At 42.5% G+C, this 25600-nt stretch overlaps 1 protein-coding gene across 1 annotated transcript in view; it reads left to right on the top strand.

Moving 5' to 3' along the window:
- Positions 1 to 25600, top strand: part of RYR3 (ryanodine receptor 3) — a 269878-nt gene that overhangs the window by 54224 nt on the left and 190054 nt on the right. Inside the window, 9 exon segments of the mRNA XM_087429068.1 lie at positions 554 to 746; positions 11616 to 11832; positions 15654 to 15758; positions 17359 to 17462; positions 18684 to 18767; positions 20461 to 20620; positions 22008 to 22155; positions 23052 to 23257; positions 23843 to 24017. Of these exon segments, the coding sequence (XP_087285194.1) occupies positions 554 to 746; positions 11616 to 11832; positions 15654 to 15758; positions 17359 to 17462; positions 18684 to 18767; positions 20461 to 20620; positions 22008 to 22155; positions 23052 to 23257; positions 23843 to 24017 (1392 nt within the window).

Below are 25600 nucleotides of genomic sequence, written 5' to 3'. Positions count from 1 at the left end.
TATTCCATGTAGAGTGATTGGAAGAGTGCCTGACACATTGTAACCCACAATAAATACTATTATTATTATTACTTTTGTTTTTGTAACTCCAGAAACTAATTATTAGGCTTACAGCAGATAAGCTCGCCAGAAGATTGTTTAGAGGAAATAGAAGAGAGCAAGATCTTTGGGCACCTGTGAACACACACACACACACGTACATACACACCTCACTCTAGGACCCATGCCCAGCAAAGGCAGTTTGTCTGTTATTTCAGATGCCAGGCCAGAATCTGAGCACACATGGAGCAGATTGAATTCTTGTTTCTTCTCATTTCTGGCAGCTTGAGTGTTTCCTCTGAGACTCATCTCATCTCAGGCTGCCCACTCACCAGCCTAGGAAATCATTTCTTGTTGCTCATCTCACACGGGGAAAGAAAGCAAAGTTGCATTTCAAATGCAGAAGCATATCCGGACCTCCTGTGTGCCATCAGACCTCCCCACCTCCCACTGGTGGCCTGTGAGCATTTCCTGCAGAGTCCCACATGCCTTCTTCCTGTTCTTTGCTCACCAGGCCGGATACCCAGAGCCGTGGCCTCCATCAACCAGCACCTCCTGAGATTGGATGACGTGGTGAGCTGCTGCCTCGACCTCGGAGTGCCCAGCATCTCTTTCCGCATCAACGGGCAGCCTGTGCAGGGGATGTTTGAGAACTTCAACACAGATGGGCTCTTCTTCCCTGTGGTGAGCTTTTCAGCAGGTGTCAAGTAAGTTATGGCTGTGATTTCATGGAGAGTAGCTGTTCCCCCACCTCCCCACCACTCCTATGAGCTGGGGAGCATGGTAATCTCCTTCTGAGCTTCAGCACCATGAGCCAAACTCCCCCAAGAAAGTGACGGTGAAAGGGGCAGAGCAACCCAGAGTCATTCATTCCATATATACTTGTCGAACACAGACCTCCTGCCAGGGATTATGTAATGTCTTCAGATAAGCAGTAAGATGAAAAATATAAATCCCACGTAGAAAATTACCTTAATAATTATAAAAAGTATTACATGCTTATTATAAAATGTTTGTAAGCTACAGTTATAAATAAGACAATGTCACCCATGATCCCAATGTTTAGCTATAACCTCTATTAATAACTTGGTGTATTTTCTCCAAGTCTTCTATTTTATAAATATATGTATGTTTTTATTTTTTTATTTTTTATTTATTTATTTTTTTTGTGAGGAAGAGTATCCCTGAGCTAACATCTGTTTCCAATCCTCCTCTTTCTGCTGAGGAAGATTGTCCTTGGGCTAATATCTGCGCCAGCCTTCCTCTACTTTATATGTGGGATGCCTGCCACAGCATAGCTTGACAAGTGGTGTGTCGGTCCGCACCCACTTGTCAAACCCTGGGCCACCGAAGCAGCCCAATATATGTATGTTTTTAATTGGCCTCACACTGAATATGAAGCTTTATGCCTTGATCATTTTTCATTCAACAATAAGTAATGAGCCTTTTTCTGAGTCATTAAATATCTTCCTTACGATTTTTTATGGCCATATAATAACCTTTTATTTAGCCATCCCATAATATAGCCATTACTTTGTTTTTAGACTTTCATGCTGATTCCATTTTTATTGTTATAAATAAAATTATTATGAACATCCTTGAGCATAACTCTGCATTTCTGTTTAGTTCCTCCTAGAAGTAGGTCAGAAGGTATAAACTTTTTAAAGTCTAAATTTATAATAATGTGGCGAAATAGATTTTCAGGAAGATGTTATGAATAGCGCAGAATTCATGATCAACAATTCCAAAATCTAAAAAGCTCTGAAAACCATAAATTTGTTCATAACTCATTTCACAGCGTGATCTGGCCTGAACTCATTTTGCAGCAAAAGCTGTCATCAACAGAAATGAGACTGTTTGTAGTCTTTCATTTATTCTGCTTCTTGTGACCATTTCCATGTTTAACTGCAGAAATATTAATGTGTTTAATTATGGGGTATAGCCCCTCACTTGGCTGGAGGTTTAATATATACCATATTCTGTTTAATAGATACATATACATGCACCCTCTTTCTTTTTTAAAATCTAATGAACTTCGCTGTCTGAAACACATCTACAAGTATTTCAGATAAAGAGTTTGAACCTGTAGTATCATTTACAGCAACATATGGGAATACTCAACTGATAGGATTCTCATTAATTTTTACTGCTATTGATTATTTTTAGTCTTTGCCAATATGAGAAAATTGTATCTTAAAGTTTTAATATTTTCTATTTATTTGATTATCGATATGGAGAAGCATTTTTTATGCTTGTCGTTCCTATGTATTATTTCAACCCAATATTGTTGTTAATTTTGTGTTCTCTGCCTTTCTGGTATTAATTTTGGGGGTAATCTTTTATATATTAAGGCTGTTAAACTATTGTCTTATTGGTTTCAAATATTTTTCCCAATTTGTGATTTACCTTTTTATGCTTAGTTTTTTTTTCCTATAATTTTTTGTTTTTCCTTTTTACGGAAGTAATGCAAATCAAAGAAAATACCAAGAACCCATAGTCATACTGCCTAGGGATAATCATGTTACCTTTTTATTTATACATCTCAAAAATTTTACATTAAATTGGGCTTGTACTATGCATGCTGTTTTTCTACAGACTACGGCTACCTGTTGTGTTCATTGCTCTGCCCTTTTCCTTGTACCAGTTTGATGCTGTATTAATTATTTTAGTCGGACAATGTATTTTAACATCTGTAAGGCAAGACCCCATTATAATTCTTCTTTCCCAAAATTTTGGCCATTCTTGATCCCTACGTGTTAGGGAGATCACAGTCAATTGAGTGGAGAACTGGAGTCAATGCAGTTAGGACCACGCTAGTTTCCATGGAAGCCATTGGAAAGGGCCATGAGAGGAGAAGAGTTGTGCAGAGCAGATGCTTAGAGCTGGGACCACAAAGAAACCATCTCAGAGCTCCAAGCATCCAAGTGCTGGGATTTCCAGAGTGACACCACTGTGACAGGCCTCAGCACATCATGTGGATGGATAAACCAAGACATGTTCATAAGTTTTCTAAGAGAAGATAAAAATTTGGTTCTGTTTCAATTAAATAAACTATTTAGGAATAAAGAATTATCCTTTAGAAATGATATTCAACCTTTGGAATTGGACACAGGTAAGCAAACATTCATGGTATACAGTAAAGTATGTTGCAGACATACGTAGTAACACAGTATACACGTACATACACACACACATACATAGACATGCATATTTATAAACATACTCATGTGGATGGATGTAATATATTGAAATTAAACATTATCATTGTTTGAGACTCTTGTAACAAATGGAGACCCACTATAGTAAAACTTCACTAGGGTGCAAATCTACCCATCACAGATTCAAGCCAGAGAATCTTACAACAGCCCCAGGGACTATATTCTAAAGAGTAGAGAGTTCTTTATCTGGGTTTCTCCATGCTGAGGAATTTCCATGCGAATTTCATCCCAATTCTCCCTTTTTAAGTGCAGTGTAACATATCATTCCTCATTGACACTCATAAGGATCATGTAGAAAACAGAAGCATTCTTGAAAGAGACACTCTAAGCACAAAGACAACTGATTGGAGCACAGACCCTCTGGCAGTCAGGGGGAACACCAGGGTAAGCCCCGCTGTACCTCTTCCCCACTCTATTCCCTGGGAATAAAGAGAATGGGTAGAAATCTAAATACATCATTTGGGTCATCCACCTGTTGACTCAGTGTCTTCTCTGGAGAAACAGGGTCACTCTGAGCAGTCGGTTCCCAGGACCGCATTTGCCTAGGTAGTTAATAGCCTTGGTCATTAGCATCAGTCCCCTTCCCTTCTTTGTTCTGACCACATCCCACTCACTGGGTTTTGCTTATTTTCAAAGAAAGTACACCTACTTCCCAAGCATCTCATCTGCGAGAACTGCTTAGCTAGAGTCAGATCTCTTGAGAAGGAGTCTTTTCCAGTCTGCTCGCTAAGGGACTTTTCTGAGCAGTCTGTGTTTAGAAAACAGTACATCTGATCTTGCATGCTGCATAATGATTTTTAATCATTAACTCACCCATCCAGTCTCCCTTGAGCAATGAGATAGGATTTTTGAGTGCGTGAATATTTTTTTTTTTTTTTTGGTGGGGATTTTTTAAATCTTCTGTTGACAAAGAACAGCAGCTAGCGGGTGAAGATTGGGTGACTGAAAGGTATCCACACGTAGAAGATGTTTCTAGCATCTTGTGTCTAGGTCAGCAGATCACGCAGCCTTCTCGGTGCACAGGGGAAAGAGAAGCAAGCAAAGTTCTAAGACAGGAAAAATGAGATGTTCTAACCCATTTATAAGGCACAACTGCTAAGAGAACTTAAGAAACGGAAGGGTCTAGATGTGTTGACTTGAAAAGTTAACACCTTAGATATGAGAGCTTCTTGTTTATAGCAACTGAACAAGTGGTAAGCTGAAGAGTGGTGCCAGGGGGCTTGATGTCTCTGAAGCCCCCTTTCTATCAGGAAAATGTCACCTCTGACATGTTCCTGTCTTTGGTCCTCAGAATATGATATGATCTGAGGAGAGCTGGAATCACAGTCGCCTGTGTGCTTGGGAAATACTTTGACTGAAGTTCGTCCAGTCCATCACGTGATGTCTTTGGTCAGGGTCAGCGCTGGTCATTGTTGGAGAGCAGCCAATTGCTTTATTTTCACTTATGAGCAAATGGGATCAATACACCAATACTCACTCTTACATCAACTGGTAAAGTATGATTTGGTGCCGAAACCCAGCAGTTCTTCTCTATACTACTGTAGTTGAGTTTTGCAAAACTGGAAAGAGAAACCAGGATATTAATTCCAAGTTAATTAAAGTATCTTCTTGGAAATAAATGTGCTTAATAATAAAATTGAAAAGAAAGTATTGTTTTCACCCAATATAGTAGAATACTTGCCTGGTTTTATAGTGTCTCTTCCAGCAAGGTACAAGGTTATGCCCATCAAGAGAAAGATTATTCTCCCATCATAGAAGCATTCAGAAATTTTCTCTTATTTTTAACTTCTGTGGGGCTTCTAAATTAGATTTCTTTTTTACTGCCCTATTTCCTCCTATTTAACGATCTTTACTGAAGTTATAGTCTTGATTTTGTGACCCTACAATTATTTTTATAATTACAAACTATATTGTTAAAAACACCTGAGTAGGATGTCCCTGCCAGCAGTCATCAAAGAGTAAAATCTTTTTCAATTAGATTAACCCACAGTGAAGTCAAACGCAGCAGGAGTAATTACTAACAAAATCCACAAATCAATATGCAGTCTCTTTTCTAACTATTATAAATGTGCCTCCTTAGTTTTCTTCTCAGTGTGGTTTGTGTATGAATGATACGGTTAGTATAGCAGGACTTCAATGTAAAACAACCTTATTTGTGGGCCGTGGCTTAGTAGTTAAGTGCGCACGCTCTGCTACTGGCGGCCCGGGTTCGGATCCTGGGCGTGCACCGACGCACCGCTTCTCCGGCCATGCTGAGACCGCGTCCCACATACAGCAACTAGAAGGATGTGCAACTATGACATACAACTATCTACTGGGGCTTTGGGGAAAAAAAAAAGGAGGAGGATTGGCAATAGATGTTAGCTCAGAGGCGGTCTTCCTCAGCAAAAAGAGGAGGATTAGCATGGATGTTAGCTCAGGGCTGATCTTCCTCACGAAAAAAAAAAATTGCTATCAAAAAAAAAAAAAAACCTTATTTGTTATAGGACAGAATTGGGGATGAGGCTTGTGTACCTGGGAGCCCACCCAAAAGGCTGTTACTCAGATGCCAGGAAGCTCTTATTAAAAGGTAGTCTCACCCTGCACAATGGCATCATGGCATGAACCACATGGAGAACGTTACACAGAAGCCACAGTGCAGAGTGAAATTTGGGTGCTACTTTTTGTTTTGTAGAAAATTGATGAATTAGTCACTGTAATAGAATTTATTTTATGGCTGCAGTTAAACTCCCCAGAGATCTATTTAATCATCTTACATAACTCTTTTACCAGTCCTTTCTAATTTACAAAAACAACAATCACCAAAGACGGTTGGTATTTGTGGTGGTTGTTTGTTTTCTGTTGGTGTCCACCAGACTTGGCTAAAATTCAGGTAACCAACAGCTTAGCTATTTCAGGCTTGCTGTGGTCAATGCTGTGGAAATTATTGCTGAGATAAATATACTTCTGAGAAGAACATGATGAGCACTGGCTGGATTGCCGTGGGCTTTCATCAAACACTGGCCAGAAAGAAATATGAATGTGGGAACATACATAATTCAAATTGTTCTCCCTTCTTAGTGATATGGACTAAAGATGCAATTATGAATATGACTTATGAGTTGAATTCAGGTCAACAAAAGCTTGCTAATTCCTTCTCCTGTTAACCACAGCCTGTATCCTTTTTTTCTTTGGAACACTTCCCCAACTCTCGGGGAGGGACTCAATAGCAGATAAGGGTAATGAGACATCTGGTAAATAAGATGAAAGTGACTTCACATGTGTACTAGTAAGCTATGAGTAAGGAAATCTAGTCATCCTTTCTGAGCACAGTAAAGCTTTGTCTTGATTTTTACTGTATTTTTTATTCATGGCTCAGTCTTTCAAATCTGGGAATTTGCAATAGGTATTCTCATCTCTTCTGCAAATTGGCAAGCAAGAATACACAAGTCTCAGAAGATGAAATTGAAAATGCTAGTGGGGATTTTTCAATACAATTTGCTTTGTTTTCAAAATTAGTCAAGTAAATAAAAAATTCCTCTACACATCACAGACTTCACTACTCCCAGGCGGCTATTACTAAAACTATTGCTCATCTCTGCGGTGGAGAAATCTAAAGACACAGTCACTTACTGTAATTATTTTAGGAAGAAAAAAACCTTCTTTGAGAGCTGATGGAATGTCTGAGTTATAGGAAGAACCCCAGAAGATGATACAAGTGTTTTAGTGGAAGAGATTAAATTGATTAATGAAATTCATTTTTAAAATCCATTAATGTAGAGAAAAATCTGAGGATAAAGAAAAACTAATTTTAATAAACTCAATTCTTAAATTATCTTTTTATTTTAAATTTAATATTTTTTGTAATGCTGGGAGATTCAATGGAACCCAAGCAACAGGGAAGAATACACCTAGAGAAGAGAGATTTACATTCTAATTGGAAATTCCTCGTTTATGATAAGAAGGATTTAAAAAATAAAGTGCCAGATAACAGATTTATTAAAAGAATTAGACTAGGTAGGTGTAACTTTGTTGTTTCTCCTTCTACCCCTCCAGATCCGTGCTCTGGATTTCTGGCCCTGGAAAAGTTCTTAGGCAGATCGTGTAGCTTTCATTACTCCCTTTAATAACAACAACAATCTTGTTAGTAATTTAAAAGTTTCATCTATTTGAGTATAAAAACTCCCGATTTGTCTCCAGTTGATGTTTGAGCCCTCCCCCACTCCAGCTTGCAATTTGAGGCCTCTCTCTTGTCCCTGTTGGTTGGGCTCCTCCCCAGTTCACCAGCTCCTTTCTCAGACCCCTGTAGAGTTGAGCCCAGGGGGGAGATGACTAGGGGAAGGACACCTCTTATGGAGTTGGCACAGCTGTCATGTGGCGTCGACCTTTGTGTAGCAGTTGCAGAATTGTGCCTCTTTCTCTTCTGGGGCCCTTTTGTAGTTTTCTTGGAGAGCCTTAGGCTGGGAGCCTCTGACTGCAGTTCCTTAGACACAGGCTTTACCACCTGTGCTGGCTGCTCCCTTCTGGCTGACGCCGAACTCCCTCCGTATTCTCCCTCCCCCTGCACAGGCTTCCCACCTCCCCCAGCCCCTGCGCTTCTGATCTCTGCTCAGTCATTTGCCTTTCTGGCCGTAATTCCTTTCAAGATGGCTGACAGCTGGCTCGTTCATGGAGTGTCTATCTAGCCTTCCAGGAGCACAGTCCAGGCCCCAGCCTGAATAGAAAGACAGCTTTTTCCCATGAGGCCCTCTCTTTCTCTCTGCTCTATTATCAGGCAAATGTGTTTCTCACTAAATTCCAGGGGACACCTGCAAGCTTCTGAGCACTGTAGTTGCTTAAAGCCCTCGTCATTTGACGTCAGATGGGAGAACCCATCCCTTGCTCCCTGACAGTTGTCTCCAGATGAATTCTTTACCTTTCTTATCAGTGTGGAGGTGTTTGGTGGACTAAAGCTGATAGAACTGGCTTCACAATTTTTTGGTGGATCCTCATAGTGGATCCAGCACCTCGCTTCCGGATGTGAAAATATTGGCATCTTCTGATTTATTTGCCTTTGGGACCTCTGCTAAAACTCTGAGACAGAGGGGAGCCCATTTGAATAGCCTCAAATAATTAAAGTGGATTTCAGGTATTTTATTTCTTTTTTTTTTTATTGTTCTCTTCAAACCTGTATTTTAGCCCTAGTTATTTCCATTGACCTGGTCAGTCTGGATCACCCAGAGACAGTTAGGAGGACCATCAGTATTGGTGGCAGTGTGTTGGAGCCCTTCCCACAGACTCTGGGCAGCTCTTCGTGGGCAGCAAGGGAAGGAGCCACAGATGGTGGGTGTGCCTGGCAACCGCAGCTGCTGGGGAGCAGGGCTCCTGTCTGGCAGGGCTTTGGAAGCAACCCAGGACTGTTCTTTCTGCCCAGTGATGCGCAGCATAATGGCGTTTGAAGACTAATGCTTCAGTAAGCAGTAAACGCTGATCTGTGGCTATGTTAATTTTTCATTTTACAGTTTTTGTGGCCATTAGAGGAGATAAGATTTATAACCAAATTATCATTCTCTTTTAATAACTGAATATAAAAACAGAAAGCATTGTTTTCCTTAAGTGCTACATGGAACTCCACCTTTCTTGATTTGTTATCTATCCAGAAGACAACAGCAGATTTTAAAATGTAGGAAAAATTTTAAAACTCAACAGAACTGGCAAGAGAGCTCGTGAATAATTAAGTCCATCTAGAAGTCCTCGTAGGAGATCATTTCCTTGTTCTTGGCATCCGTCCACCGTGCGTAAGGAAGAATACACTTGACGTACAAGCTCCCGGGCATTTGGATTCTCACAGGAAGGATGCTCAATGAGAAGAGAGAAGCGAAAAGCTTCCCACACAAATTCTTTGCTCGAAAAGATCCAGTTTTATCCCATAGTTTCAACATGTCTGTAACACAATCTGCTATGTTGCATTGAATGGGGAAGTTCGCAACAAATAATTTCAAGGTTTAGTCATTATTTCCTGAAGGTTCACTAAATTAGTAACGTTGCAGGCTAATGACTCAATTTTGTTTTAATGTCACTGTTCGTATTCTTAATATACAGAGATCATGCCCTGTTCCATAGCAGTTAATGTAGGCACATTCACAAGGGACAATTGTGGTTCTAATTCTATCTCATTGTTGGTTAGTACTTTAAAAGTGGAAAGTGGGAGGTTTCGTATGATTTCTATAATTTTGAAACAGCATTTTATAAAATGCTATTTGGATAAAGAATTTGTATTGGGAAGGAAAAAAAACCTTAATGTCTCTCACTTGGAGAGATTTTTATTTTCCACTTTCATAATTAGGCTATTTCCACAGTCACAATTACTCAGCCAGCACTAAGACCTTCTTGCAAGGCTGCCCTACCAGAATATTCCAGTTAAAGGAAGTGAGGCCTAGGAGAGAGTGTTGCTGTGAGACCTTTGCTAGATTGTAACCCTCCCTGCATATACCTCACCCCCCTCCATACACACATGCCCACTTCATCACCAATTCCTAACAACCCTAATTCCAAAACAAAATTGGGATCTGACGGCTTCTTTCCATCTTCCCTGTCTTCACTTTGGCCCAATCCACACTCATCTCTCACTGTGACTAGATTGGCATCAGGTGCCTCCAAGTCCCTCCTAATTGGTCCCCAGGCCTTTCTATGTAGAGCAGCTAGAAGAATCTTGTATTTCTTCTCCTTCAAGTCCCTCAGAATCTTCCCACCAGGAAGAAAATCCCGACTCCTTGCTGTGGCTCACAGACCCTGCCTGATCTCCCTGCCACCTGCCACCTCATCTCCTGCCCCTCACACTCTCCGTGTTCTCACCCACACCGACCTCCACCCAAGCTCTTCCCTACCTCAGGGCCTTTGCACATGTTGTTCCTCTACCTGGAATGCTCTTCCTCCAGATTTTTAACCCATTGGCTCCTCTTTATTCCTCAGGGTTAACTCACATGTCTCCTCCTCAGAGGGGCCTTCCTTGACTCCTGTCTGGGAGCCGCTCCCTTCCCTGAGTTATTTCACATCCCCCTCTACTTCCTCATCAGATGTCTCACAATCAGTAATTATGCCTTTTGTCTAGTTGGATGCCTGCTCTGTGCCACCTGAGACACTGTATTCTTTGTTTGTTGCTGAATCCCTGTGCAGAGAACAGTGCAAGTCGTGCAGGCTCCTTAAATAGTTGTTAAACGGAGGGAAGGTGGGAGGGAGGGAGTGTTGTGGGCAGATCCTATGTGTATGTATTGATTTTTCCCATGTGAAGTTGTTGTTGACCCTGCAGGGCTACTATTTTGCCATGTTTTAATTACTTAAAGCTGCAGTCGTATTTCCTCATCAATTTCATGTGGTTGCGGGTGATTTGTAAAAGCTGTATTTCTAGTTACAGACCTAGAAGCACATGAAGTGTCATTTTGAAATAGTTCACTTGCACTCTCTCCTCCTTGCGGGGGGCGGGCTTTGGGGTCCAACCCTAACCCTAACCTAATCTATATATATGGGGCTGAAATTCCGCCAGAATGCTGAATTAAAATACTGAAAGACTTCAGTGTGTTGGTAATTGGTATCTGCCATTACCACGAGCCCCCAAGTGTCCTTCCCTTGCCTGTGGGACGTCCCTGCGGGCACTGCTGGAGTGGGCCAGGGGGTCAAGGCTGGTTGCCAGCAGGGCAGTGGTGCCCCTGAGAATGACTCTGGGACCCTAGTGACCAAACCCTTGATGCTCATTTGACCCCCTATGGCTGTGGCCACCTGCTCATGCGTCCTCAGAGTTGCCCTCGTATGGCTGCTTTGGGGAACTACAGCCTCTGCAGTGTATCACTTCTATTAATATCTCCTGGCATATATACCATTTATGTTTAATATTCTGGCGTTACTTAATCTTTTGCCTCCATCTTAAGATAAGAATTTCCTATTTTCCCCTAAATAGTTATATCATGTTTTCTTTCATTGTTGTGTGAGTAATCTCCCTCAAGTAAACAGACTTGAAGTTTTCATGCTGTAATTTCAACATAATTTCAGAGAATAATGTCATCATCATCACTGTTATTCTTTTCAATACTCTAGTGATATCTATAGTAATGATTTACCTACTAGAGTAAGGATAAGCTTGATTTTTAAAATCTTGTGATATTAACATAAAAATTAATTTTTAAGAACTTAGCTGACGTGGGTCAACTGAGGATCACGCATTGACACTCGGTTCTCTCTCCACTGCATTGTGCGTACTTGAGGATGTTCACTGTGCTGACTCTGAATTCAGTCACTTCCCAAAAAAATAATTTGGGAGTGGGGGAAACTAATCTTTAACTTTCATTTATTTGGGTTGGGATATTTTTTTAACCTCTCTCTTCCTGGTCTCTCCAAATGACACAGAGTACGTTTTCTGATGGGTGGACGTCATGGTGAATTTAAGTTCCTGCCTCCCGCTGGCTATGCCCCTTGCTATGAAGCCTTACTTCCAAAAGAAAAGATGAGATTGGAGCCTGTCAAAGAATATAAACGTGATGCTGAAGGCGTCAGAGATCTGCTGGGTACCACCCAGTTCCTCTCCCTAGCCTCTTTCATCCCATGCCCCATAGACACCAGTCAGGTAGGTTCAAGCTGCCAACAGAAGGCAGTCCACGTAGATCAAATAATAGGATTAAATCCTTCTTTCTGTGTTGTCTTTGAGCCATTCTTATCATACAGTCTATAGAATTGTCATGTAATGTGAACAACTATTATTATTCACGTTTCCACCATATGCGTAGATTGAGCTCTTGGAGGATTTCTCAGCCAGTGAACAACTTGAGCACTTGCTCCATGCGAGGCACTGAACTAGGCTCTGTGAAGCATAGGCAGACATATTTCAATATGCTCTGGCAAGTTCACAGCCAAGCTGAAGAGCAAATGTATTATTCTTTTCCCTTTCCAGGGTCTCTATTTTAAGAGAGACGTGTTCACACAGTTATAACCAGGGGCATACAACAGCTTTCAATTTCTCCTACACACCACTGCTGTTCCAATCACTGTTCTAGATATTAGAGAAAATAAATGTAAAGACACCTTGTCTCTGAGGCCTTGAGTTAATAGTTCGTAAGAATGTAGCCTGTAGAAGATCTCTAGCATGTATTTTGCCATAATGTTTGTATGACTCTGTGACATTCAGCTGTGCATGTTCGTGCATCTGCTTCTTCCCTCCTGTAGCTAATGATTGTGAATCCCCATAGATTAGACCCAGCAGCTCTTCTCTGCCTGCTTCACAGAGCCTAGAGCACACCTGGAAAGTGGTTGGCGTTGAGAATGTCGATAGGAAGCGGGGGAGGAGTTTGTGAGCCACAGATGATCCTAGGAATCGGATCATCTGGTTCTTGTGTATTCCAGACAAGAAGCTTGAGGGTCAAAGAACTGAATTAGCTTTTCTGTGGAGACAAGGCTGCTAGTGCCCTAGCAGGGAGAGAACATGCACGTGAGCGTGATTCCTAATTCTCTGTGCTGCCCCTCCTTGCTCAATAATCAGAAATGGATGTAACTCAGAAAGGCTTCCTAGAAGAAGTGGGCCTCAAAAAGTTCAAAGAAAGAGGGGAAGTTTTGATGAGGGAGGAAAGGAGGGCTTCACTAAAGAGCGAGAAGAGTTTCTAAACATGCAGAATTCAACATTTGGAAATCCAAGAGAAGAGATAAATCAACCAGCCAGAAGAACCTGGATGTCTAGACCCAAAGCTGAATGTATATGGACCTTGAAACTCGGGAAATGTTCCTGGGAAATCAAATAATAGGAAAGTTCTTGTTGGAAAGGTAAAATTTATTACCTTGAATGAGGCCTTGTAATTTTTTAGAACCTATCATTCTGTGAAATTATTGTCAGAGGAGAGGTTAAATGTAAGATCCTCACGCAGAGTCAACTGCATCCTCCCTGGGGCACATTAACCAGTGAGCAGACTAGGTGTTGCCAGCTGGAGCCTTGTCGTAACACGCTGACAGTGCCAGCGCTTGAAGAGCCCCAGCCCCTGGCTGAGCACTGGGAGGAAGGAGCCAGCTTCGAGCAGTCTTCCCTTGGGACTTCAAGCCCAGCCCCCAGACACCCAGGAGGCCGTTACCAAGTCAGTGTTACTCTGTCCCAGGTAGCCACCAACTGAGGTCACTGAAATTATGATTTGGGATTATTTGTGGACGCCTCTTGCTGCATTTTCCCCTTTCACCAAAACCTGCGGTTCCTCCAACACGCGAATCCCCTTCCAGGCTGTGATTACCTAAGGAGCACTTAGTTTAAACAGATTATCTTAGTTAACTAATAAAACCTAAATACCGCTGTAATTTGTTTGCTAAGAATTTTTCCCGTTTTGCTCCTTATCAAAACATCATGCCATTTATCAACTTTGATTTTTCTATAATTAGATTAGATAGATTTTTTTAAAAGAATGTCTTTAATTGAAAGGCAAATAGTGATTATAACCCAGGTTTTAAATATTTTATTGCTACTTTTCTTTATGATCTCCTTATGCATCACTGACTTGATATACTTCTTCTATAAAAAAAAAATATTTTCTCCAGGAGCTTCCCTCCTCAAAGAAAGGATTTTTGTAAATAGTACAAACACTAATAATCATTATATTGGAGTGAGGATTTTAAGGGTCAGGGAGGTGATGCAGAAGTGAAGTAGGTCAAGTACGCAGGCCCTCCTGAAGTGGGTGGCTATTTCTCAGCTCCAGCTGATAATTAGCAGGCAAAAGTGTGGGTCCAGTGTTAATGATCTTCCAAGTGGTCAAATAAACTAGGAATCTGGATTTTTATGTGATATCTCCCATTTCTTAGGAATTGTCAACTAATAAACATGAAAATAATATAATTATTATTATAGTAGTAGTAAATTAAAATAGGAGGGAAAAAAGAGAAACAACGTGGGCTCAGTTTGCGACCTCTGTGGAGAGAGATGAGCAAAGGGTCAGGAAAACACAGAGCAGCTCTCCCTGAAGGTCGTCGGGGGAGATTTCCCAAAGGTGGTGACACTTGACCTAAATTCAGAAGGATAAATATTGAGGGTGTTTGTACTAAAACCAGAGCCAGACAGCAGTTAAAGTGGTAAAAACAGAATTCACTTAGGAGCTATTGCAACAGGGGAAAAGGAACTCCAGTGTAGAGCTGGGGTCAATTCTGAAAACAACAGGAACAACGAGGGTTTCTAGCCAAGGCGCAGATGGGCGGGCCTGTTGGTGATGAAAAATTACTAGGAGGAAACAGCAGGGGTTGGGATGGATTCTTGCTGAAGCAGGCCGGAGTGATCTGATGTTGCCTGGGAGGTGGTGGAGGATGGGAAAGTTGATCAGACATGGAGGGCAGTCAGATATCAAGGGTGGTGGATCCTCACTAACCTGATTTAGCAAGTTTCTTCCTGAAACTGGGGTGTTGAGGACAAGGCCCAAGGATGGGGCCTCGTCAAAAAGGGCTCAGAGGCACCTGTCTAGAGTTTGGTCGAGGAGAGAGTCTTTGTCATTTGTCTTGTGGTGTGGAGGGAGGTGTGTGTGTACATATTACATGTATCTTGGGGAGAATTAATAAGGGTAAATGTTGCATATACAAGGGCACGGAACTGTGAAACAGTGTGACCTTTCGGGGGAATTTTGAGACATTTGGAAAGGATGTGTTCGGGAGGATCGTGATGAGAGAAATGAAGAAGGGCACCGTATGCTTGGGCAATACATCTAGCCTGTGTCTTAGGAGTGTCAAGGAACACTTGGGGGTACTTAAGGGGAAAGTGTTTTGATGTGGTTTTGTTGTTGTGTACTCATCGCTCTTACCACAGTGTGGAGGATATATTGGTGAGGAATTGGGGAGACCACTTGTGAGGTTCTTACAAGGGTCCAGGGAGAAAATAATGTGGTTGAGTGATATAGAAGAGGGACCCTTCAGAAAGATGCTTAGGAAATAAACATGGTAGATTTTGTGACTGGTTAGATGTGGTTGGAGGGTGGGGGGTAATGCCAAGAGGGAAGACACTAGGATGACTTCCAGGCTTGAAGCAATGGTGGGGCCATTCAACAAAAAGAGAGAATGAAAACAGGAAGAGGAAAAGCTTTTGAAGGAAAGATGATGAATTCAGCTTTGAATAACATATTGAATTCACTTTGGTGGAAAAATCCTGCAGGCATTTGTAAGTGTGGGTCTAAACTTCAGGAGAGACTGTGGCTGGAGACCTACAGACTTGGGAGTAACCATCTTTGAGACGGTAAGATGTCCCAAGGAAAGAGCTTATAGAGAAGGAAGGTAAAGCCTAGAGGAAGCCAAGAGAGGAAGGAATCTCTGGAAGCAGCCCCTCATGGGTGACATGTAGTGCATTCAATTGGGGCACCTGATCCATGTAGATTTTAAGATAGATTTTGATACAATTGATTCTTTCGGTTCTGACTTCTCACTTGTTCCTTTTCCTTTTAGGTTGTTTTGCCACCTCACCTAGAGAAGATCCGAGACAGACTGGCTGAAAACATCCATGAGCTCTGGGGAATGAATAAAATAGAGCTTGGCTGGACTTTCGGCAAGGTATGTGTTTCAGTGGCCAGGCTGAGGTGGAGGGTGGGATCGCCTTGTTACCCGGAAGGGTTCTTCAAAGACTCAAATGAGAAAGGGAACCTCACGAGCCAACACTCACTCCTTCTGAGAGACCCCTGCCCAGCTTCAGCTGGGTGTTGTCTAGCTGCAGTCAGGAGAGCTAGGAGATCCGATCTGCACAGACAGACCCAGGAGTCTGTCTCCCTTCTTACTCCCAAATGCCTGTTTCCTGTATTCGGGGAATACCAAGTGTGGTCGTTCCTTGGCGCCTCCTTCAGAGCCCTCTCACTTCCCTTTCCCTTCAGAAAAAGCTGTCTCCTCTGCATGGGTGGTGAAAAGAGGCTGATTCATTGTTTTGAATCAGAATTTGTTTAATATAGTTTTCAGATGTATCACTAAGATGAATGGACACTCACATGAGGTTAAGGAATCTCTTGCACTAGGAAGCATTTTTCAAAGAGGATGTAAATTGACTTTATTCTATAATTTGTGTAAGGTCGTGTCTGAAGTCAGAAGGATTGGTGAGTTCTGAAGCTTCCTATGACCCTGACACTCTCCACTTATGCACGTTTCAGCTTAGTTACTGAAAGGATCCCTGCGTTCACGCTTATATATAGACATAGCTACCGTAAAATGTTCTCCTGATGTATGACCACCTCTCTGCTGTATGCTCTTCTAACACCACAAACCTCTCCTTTAGTGAAGAAATCACAATCGTAATTTTCCATTTATTTCTATGATTATTTTATTACTGCTCTCTGCCCAATTAGACTGTATCTTTCATGGGGCTGGGGTTGTCCTGGCTCACCATTGAACACCTAAGATCTAGCTCAATGCCTACCACGTAGTAGACACTCAACAAATGTTTGTTGAATGAATTAGTTAATGTCTGCATCTGCACTGTCCAGTACAATAGCCATGAGCCACACGTGGCTGCTGAGCACCTGAAATGTGACTAGTCTGAATTGAGAGGCACTGCAAGGATAAAATGCACGCTGGATTTTGAAGACTGGCTATGAAAACCTCATATAAAATGTCTCAGAAATAATTTCTTATATCAATTGCTTGTTAAAATGGTAATGTGGATATATTGGGTTAAATAAAATACATTATTAAAATTAATTTCACCTCTTTCTTTTTGATTTTCTAATACGGCTGCTAGAAAGTTTGAAATTACAAATGTGGTTCACATTTATGGCTGACTTTATATTTCTGTTGGACAGCGCTGGTCCAGATTCTGTAGTCCTTTACGTTCTAAAGAATGCTACCCTTCAGTCGCGTTATGGTTCCATGAATTTTGGACAGGCAGGAGCATGGCCCACACGTGTTAAATTGCTTCTCTGGGAGAGTATGTTCTGAATGCAGACACCTGACTGCAAACAAATCCACAGAGCACAAGACCCTGGCGACCTGGGGACTGTGTGTATCATTTACTAGAGAGAAGATCGTCTATTTGCCTATCAACAAATAGCTGTCTGTCTTGCCTGGTATGGATTGCCTGGGCCATGTTTCCAGGTGTGTCCTTTTCTGTTTTCCAAGACAGTGCCAGCTGTCAAAACTTAAACAGATTCTTTCTTATGTTGTCACCTAGATACGGGATGACAATAAAAGACAACACCCCTGCCTTGTGGAGTTTTCCAAGCTCCCCGAAACTGAGAAGAATTATAACCTACAAATGTCAACTGAAACCTTAAAGTAAGTGTTCAATTGAATTGAATTTGTACTAAACAGTGAGTGGATGATTTATTGCCTATGACGAAACTGCAAAAGTATGTCTCTCGCCTCTGAGAACATGATGCATTCAGATAGAGGGACGGTGATTATTCATCCCACAAAAGGATTTAGCATAGTGAATAACACATCCACCACTGTTATTTAGCTTGTATATTTCTTTAGAGACCTGTTGCCATTTGCCAGGGACAGGACAAAGGTAGGCAGGAAAGCAGCAGAGAAACTTAGAATTGAAGCACCAGGTGTCTCTTGTAGTTCATTTTAATCAAGAAAAAAAAGACATGGCATTCTAAAAACCGATGGGAAAACATGGTTTGATTCACTAAAACTGTTTTAAAACAACTTTTAGCTTCTCCATGATCCCGCCCATGGTTAAAAGCCTAATTCAGATTTTCTTAAGTTTTAACTTAAATTTAATTCTAATTTTTTAGCCCAAGTTTCTCTCTCCCATCTTGAAGTCCTTTTGTGCTTGTTGCCTCTTCCGACTGCATTGTATTTCTCTGTTCTCTAGTTGTCAGTGCAGAACATTTTAACATTGTGGTTTTGTTGGCATAGCAATCCTCTGGCACGGTGCCTGTCTCGTAGGCTCATATATGGGATATCTTCTATCACACTTTCTGGCACTTCTTGAGGTGCAGCTCTGGGACCTCATGGTGTCAAGGACAGCTCAGGGCACTATACAGGGAGCACACAGTAAATACTTGCTGCCCTGTGGATTTGCTGTTAGGATCCCATCTGACCCCTGGAATCAGAGAAGCAGGATGCAATCCTAATGTGAATTTGTAAACTAGATGTCTCCAAGACAGACTATTAATGAACTTGTTTTTTGCATTCTTATGCTTGCTACCATCTAAATCAGGAGCTGGCAAACCATGGCCTGCGGGCCAATCTGACCAGCCACCTATTTGTGTAAATAAAGGTTTATTGTAACAAAGCCAAGCTCATTGGTTTGCATATGGTCTGTGGCTGCTTTCGCTCTATAACGGCAGAATTGAGTAGTAGTAACAAAGACATATGTCCCACAGAGCCTACAATTGTTACTACCTGGCCCTTTACAGAAAAAGCTTGGCCACCCCAGTCTAAATGAATGTCTACTGTCTGTTTTATCAACTCAGATGCAGGTTGGGGTTCTCGCTGTCCCTTATCTTCAGTTGACTCTTGGCTTCTCTCCCTGTTACATCACAGAACCCTCCTGGCCCTGGGGTGCCATGTTGCTCATGTTAATCCAGCTGCTGAGGAAGATCTCAAGAAGATCAAACTACCCAAAAAGTAGGTGATTTGTTAATGCTTCAAGACTTTAATGCTTCAGCCTGAATTTTTAAACTGAGAGGGTGAGAGGCCCGTGTACAAAGGCAGGTGACGTAGATACTTGCTAGCACCAGCTCAGGCTGGCTACCCAGTGACTTAGACTGCACTGAACCCCCCAGACGGAAGCCTGCTGAAATACAAGTGTTCTCGCTCTTTTTGCTCTGTCTGCCTGCACTTCACACTACTGTTGTCAGTTCTGAGCCAAGAGATGCGGCACTCTGAGCTGGATGTACTGTCTTTGGTCTGTAAGAATAGCTGTTGGCACAGGAGCTTGAAAATGGTTGGTAGCCACAGCAAAGATTCACTCCTCTGGCACTGGGCCAGTCTTATAAATCCTTTGTGGAAATAGGTGTCTCTGCCAAGATTTAATTTGGCCCCCTAAGGCTGCATGTGTTCTGCTCTCCCTGTCACCCCATACATTCACAGAGAGTCACGTGTGCTCACACATTCAGACACACGCTCACTGGTACCTCCACTGGCTCGCTCGCTTGCTCTCCCTCATGCGCCAGACTTGTGTGCGCACGCATTCACACACAGGTGTCATAATTACTTATGAGCCAAGGAAGGCAGTGCCAGCTTTAATCAAATGCTTATCTTCCCCTTCTTCCCTGTTAGACTCCCAAGCTGCCAAGCTTCACTCTCAGAGGCAACTCCCTGTGCCGACAGCAGCACATCTGAGAGACAGCAGCTGGAGGGGCAGCCTGCTGGCCAAGGCTGCTGGGGTCAGTGCTCAGCAATCAACACATGTTGGCTCTGCCCAAGATCAGGCATTCCAGAAAGGTGGACAAGGGGCAATATCTTATGCCTACAATAGACCCTGCATCTCGTGCTGCTCGAGGTTCCTGGGTAGAGTGAGCCCTGGTCTACAAGTCATCACATTTAGATTCTGGCCCTGATCTGGGCATTCAGTGGCCCTGGGGCTGTGGGTGCCTCTGGACTCATATTCCCAAATGGCTGTGATCAGCTGCTATCCTGAGAGTCACTCCACAGTGTGCCCTGGTCCTCTTCATTCACACGATGCAACCACCCGGACTCATACTGAGCTTTTTCCCATCTTCACATTGTCTATCAAATTATCTATCAAATTACAGACATTTGAGGCTGTGACTCCTGGACTGGACAGCTAACCAGTAAGGTCATGTCATGCTCACAAATTCTCTGGTGCCATAATTTTTTTTTTAATTCCCAAAGTAAAAGTTTAGCTTTCTAAGACTGAGCACTCATTCTATGCTGATTTATAAGAAACCATTTGGCTCAAGGTCCTGTCTTTGCCAATCTAGTTAGAACCTTGTGTGTTTCTGCAGTGAGATGAATGAGCTTCTGGTAATGTAGCATGCTGAATATGCCCATCATTTGTAGGGCATGTAAGTAGTTTTCTTAGAAATAAAGATGGACTTGCACTGACCATCCACTTTCTCCAAAAGTCTCCTTTGAATCTGTGACGTACATTAGCAAAAACACTGCATAGATTAGGGGCTTCATCTAAGGACTTGAAATAGAGCTGAGCTATCCATTCTGCCAAAGAATAGAACCTGTGACTATGGCCTTATTTTCATAGTGTTCTTACCATGTGCTATTGGTCTAAAATCTGGAATGGGGGAGTCATACAGATCTGTATATTATTTTATATATATATTTTTCCATTCACTTGTAGCTACATGATGTCCAATGGCTATAAGCCAGCCCCTTTGGATTTGTCTGATGTGAAGTTGTTACCTCCTCAAGAAATTTTAGTGGATAAGCTTGCAGAAAATGCACATAATGTTTGGGCAAAAGACAGAATAAAGCAAGGATGGACCTATGGCATTCAACAGGTGAGAAGTACTGGGTCAGGCATGCTGGAAAAGCTAGGAGATACAATCTTCCATCAAAATGCCATTTTGCTTTCGTGGATATTAGACTGGAAGATGGAGGTTGCCCTTACTCTTTCTGTCATGCCTCAGTGCATTCATTATTTGTAGAATCACGAGACTGGATGGAAGTTGTAATGGTCACGTTGACATTAGCTCCAGGCACAATACCAATTTTACAGAAATAGCTAGGCTTACCTTTCCTTTGTTAGTCTGGTTCACTTGTGATCGTGTTGCCTTGTGCCCATTGGCTGCATCTCGTCTCAGCCCCTGTCTTGCTGCAGACCTCAAGGAGAGTTGAGCTTTCGTGCCGCTCTCCAAGGCCAAGGTAAGGCACACAAAGAAACATCACAGCTCAACGGTATTTCTGGGGTGATCCCAAGTATCTACCACTGAGGGTGAAGAGGGGAAGCTAGCCCAGGAGAGGGGCAAACCAGCCTGCCAAGAAGCCTGTGCGCTCTTACTTCCATTCCAGTCCATTGGGTCGAGATTCCTGGTCAGAGTTCTTGGCTTGCACAGGAGGCAGCCTGAGAGCCAGGGCACAGCAAGGAGTTAGGTGGAGTTTAGAGCCGGGGTTCGGCTCCAAACCATCTGGCACACCTCTCTCCTTGAAATGCTTCCCTCATCTCAGTTAGTACCAGGGTTAGTATCAGGGAAGATCAGGGGTAGCTGTATACACACGTGTTCATTCACATCTGAGCCTGCACATGTCTAGAAGCCAAGAAGACTACAACTATGGCAGAGAGGAGGAAGTGGGGAGTTCAAAACAGCATGTCCTGCATATTCGTTTATGATGACTTATCATTGCAATTGTCGTTATAGTCTTCCCAGTAGCCCCCAAGGAACTGACGAGGACTCGAATACAAATGTGTGCCTACTACAGTGAAATGGACCCACTGTCGCTCTGCCACCTTTTCTGATGTTTCTCTATGAGCATAGATGATTCTTTATGCTGTTTCTCTAAGAGGCTGTTGTGAGGAGGCTGTAACAGTTTAAATCATGGCATGATCTTTTATAGGGGCGTAGTTACGCAAATCCCCATCTGCCTTGCCTTGGGACTGGAGGTTTCTAACCAATTTCATGACACTTCATTTTATTCACAGGCTGACATTATTGAAATATGTTTTTTAATGCTAGCTTTGAACATTGGTAAAAATTTTCCATTTATACTCATGTAATCCTGAAGAGAAGCAGCAAATATGTTCATTGCTAAATATCAAGGCACTGGGGGAAGAGCAGGAAGACTAACATGAGGCAGCCAGGACTGTTGCTGGGAGTATGTGAGTGGGACAAGTTATTTGTAAAGACAAAATGTATTTTCTCAGAACCTCTCTTCTCTGGCTTCGCATAGGATTTGAAGAACAAAAGAAATCCCCGTCTGGTGCCATATGCATTACTGGACGAGCGAACCAAGAAGTCAAACAGGGACAGCCTTCGGGAAGCTGTTCGGACATTTATTGGTTATGGCTATAACATTGAGCCATCAGACCAAGAACTAGGTAACGAGTGGAAATTGTTCATTCTGGCCCCAGTTTACTAAACAGGTCCCTTCTGGGGAAATGCTAACTTGGAATAGGTCCAGCTTGTACTATTAGAAATGAGATTGGTGCTGAAGAGCACTAAAGTAAACGGTGTATTTTAAGAAGAAGGGGGAGCGATGATGAGAGCCATTTTTGATAATAGAACATTGTCCCATTGACAGATTTTCTATAACGAGCACTTCCATGACCCAATCCCACAGGGAATAAGTTGTCCTCCAGGGGGGCTGAGCTTTTCAGGATATGTGGTCACAAAACCAAGTTACGTTTATTACTTTTATTTCTCAAACATGTGAATATCAGCTTACTTTTGGGCCGGGTAATCTCATCTGTAAAGGAAATTCTAGCACGGATTAAAGTCACCAGTTTATAACTAGTGAATGTGTCATTGTCATCTCCTACCCCAGGAAGTACCGTAGGTTAGTGGGGCAGTATTACAAGTGGTTAAGTGGATGGATTTGGAATAAGACAGACCTTGATTCAAATCCTTGCTCTCCTCAGTTTATTGGCTCTGTGACATTGAACAAGTGATTTAACCTCTCTGAGCCTCAATTTCTTCATCTGTAAAATGAAGACAGTATTAGTTACCTCATAGGATTGTTGTGAGGAAAAACTGAGATATAGTGTCTAAAGGATCTACTACAAAGTAATTGCTCAGTGAATGGTAGCTTGTATTGTTGTATGATGATGATGATGATGATGATTACATTATGAACACAATGCTGTGTTAGATAGTAGGAGATCTGTCATCAGCCTTTGTTGTTGTCAAATTCTTTTGAGGAACGCTACCTAATTACTCAAGTCTGTGTTCTCTCTTTCCCTCCTGTACCGTCTGCTCCTTTTCCTTCTTGCGATAGCTGACCCAGCTATAGAGAAAGTCAGCATAGACAAGATCCGATTTTTCCGAGTGGAGCGGTCGTATGCGGTGAGATCTGGAAAGTGGTATTTTGAGTTTGAGGTGGTGACCGGAGGAGACATGCGCGTCGGCTGGGCCAGGCCAGGCTGTCGGCCTGACGTTGAGCTGGGGGCAGATGACCAAGCCTTTGTGTTTGAAGGCAGCAGGGTGAGTCTGGATAGTGTCCACATATCCTCAGCCCAAGTTTTGCTTCTCCAAACATTTCCCGAGAAGTTAGAAGTACCGAGAGTCTGGATCTCTGGCTTCAAAAGTGAGTGGCTGCTACCACTGGCTAATTTAGACCATTGAATGATCGTACCTAAGTGATTGTCACTTTGCCCTTGCTCTGGTAAAGTGGAGGACTGTAGGCCCAAGTCCTTTGTGTAATTACCTCCATATCTGCCCTTACATCTGAGCCCGTTGTCTCTCCTCCAGAGGAGGTGCACAGAACGCTGTGCAGCCAGTGTGGGGAAATCTTACCGCTTTGCCCTAGTGGGAGTTCTGCTTGTTGTCATAGCTGACTAGGTATTGGGAGACTCAGGCCTTTTCTGATGAGCTTTATGTATCTCAGTTTCATTCATCTGTAAGATAGACTACTCCTCCCTGTGAGTTATCCTTGGTAGACAGGTGAATGCCTTGTAGAAACCAGGTACCACTACCAGTTAGGAGAAATTGCTCATGTGGTCATTTCTCCAGGTGCACGGGGGTTTCTAGGACTTCCATTTCTCTAAGCTCTGGGGTCTTGTTTCCTAGGGCCAGCGTTGGCATCAAGGGAGTGGGTATTTTGGACGTACCTGGCAGCCAGGAGATGTGGTTGGATGTATGATTAACCTGGATGATGCTTCAATGATCTTCACACTGAATGGGGAGCTGCTGATCACCAGCAAAGGCTCTGAACTTGCCTTCGCTGACTACGAGATTGAGAATGGTAAATCTACCACCTTCCCCCCCATTCCAACTCCAAGAGATGAAGAAAAATCCAGGGAGAGCTGGGTGAGCTCTTCTACCTCCTTATTTAGGGTGCAGTGACTTTTGCATATTTGAAACCCTGGTGGTGAAGACCACCCCTTAGACTATCATTTTTGAAGAATCAAGACAAGTAATAGTGATAGTTCGTATATGCAGCATAAATATAAGTTCTGAGCTTGCAGATTGACCAAGCAGCTCTCCTCTAATTCCCTGCACCGTGCCTTGGCATATTAAGGTTCCCCAGGCTTCCGAGTGTTACGAAGGAAATGCTAATTGTATATGGACTAATGTCCCTGGCAGGAGAGAAAAGTCAGTGGATTAAAGAATGATCCTTTTATTCTGACTTGTCAGTCTGCATGTTTGTGTAATTGAACTTGATGCTTTGATGAGAACCATTGAAACACGAAAGTTCGACTTAGCTGTTCCCTTGAATGAGATATAATTTGTTTTGAAATTCAGACTTGCTGTGAAATCCGAGCATAGTTGCACTTATTAATGGCCATGAATAGACCGCAATCAGGGCAGTCCTTCCCACTACACAAAAGAGCAGTTGGCACTTCTCATGTCCTGTCTACATAACTATATTGTGTACACAAGTTTGTTGGCATATTGGGGAAGGAGCACTGGACTGTGAGTCAGCTGCCTCTCTCCTAACAAGCTATGTGGATCCCAAAGAGGCTTAGCTTGACTTCTCTGGGCTTTACTTTCTTCATCTATACCAAAGAATAAGATGATAGACTGCATGACTTCCAACATACTTCTGGATATAAGATTCTGTGGCAATGACTTGATACTTGCTGTGAACACACCCCTACGCTTGGTGCTTTACCACTGTCTGTTGCTTCATTAGAGATGAGGAGGAAGGCAGGGGAGTGGAGAGGGAAAGAGGCTGCTCTGAGTCAGGAGACCTGGGTTCCCTCCTGCTGCTGCCCCTCGCCACCTGTGACATCTTGGGTCGACTTTATTGAACCTCTTTGCACCTCATTTCCCCCTCTGTAAATGATTAGAGCTCCTGGTAGCTCTAAATTTCTGAAACTTGACAAAAAGAAACAGTTCCTTTCTAGAGAACTAAAGAATATAAAACTGCATAGGCAAGAGCAGCAGAAATATAGGGATATATATATTTTAAATATATATATATATATATATATAAAATAGTCTGTTTACAGAGTGCTTTTAGCTTTATAAATCACTTTCACACTTTTTACAGGCACTTATTATCTGCAACATGCATATCCAACTGTACCTTGAAAGAGCTTTAAAATTTCTGAGAGCCACGTATTTGGGGAAATAGAAAAGTTGCAAGTCAATGTATTTTTCTAGAAAGACGTGATGACTCAAGCCAGATGGGGTCATATGTTAATGCCTTCTGAAAAGGTTTAAAATCAAAGCTTTAAAGAAAGAATCCTATTTTTGGAGACAAGTGGGAAAGACCCTGCCAGCAGAAAGAATGGCTTCTGTGCTGGTTCAGAGGCAAAGGGGAGGACATCGTGTAGGTGGATATGAGGGCAGCGTACGTAGAAGAGCCATCTTCTGACACTG

The sequence above is a fragment of the Ceratotherium simum genome, chromosome 3, assembly GCF_057802395.1.
Source record: "Ceratotherium simum simum isolate JZ-2026a chromosome 3, ASM5780239v1, whole genome shotgun sequence".
NCBI lineage: Eukaryota > Metazoa > Chordata > Mammalia > Perissodactyla > Rhinocerotidae > Ceratotherium > Ceratotherium simum.
Note: the sequence above shows the minus strand (reverse complement) of the source record. Positions and strands in the feature narration are given on the sequence as shown.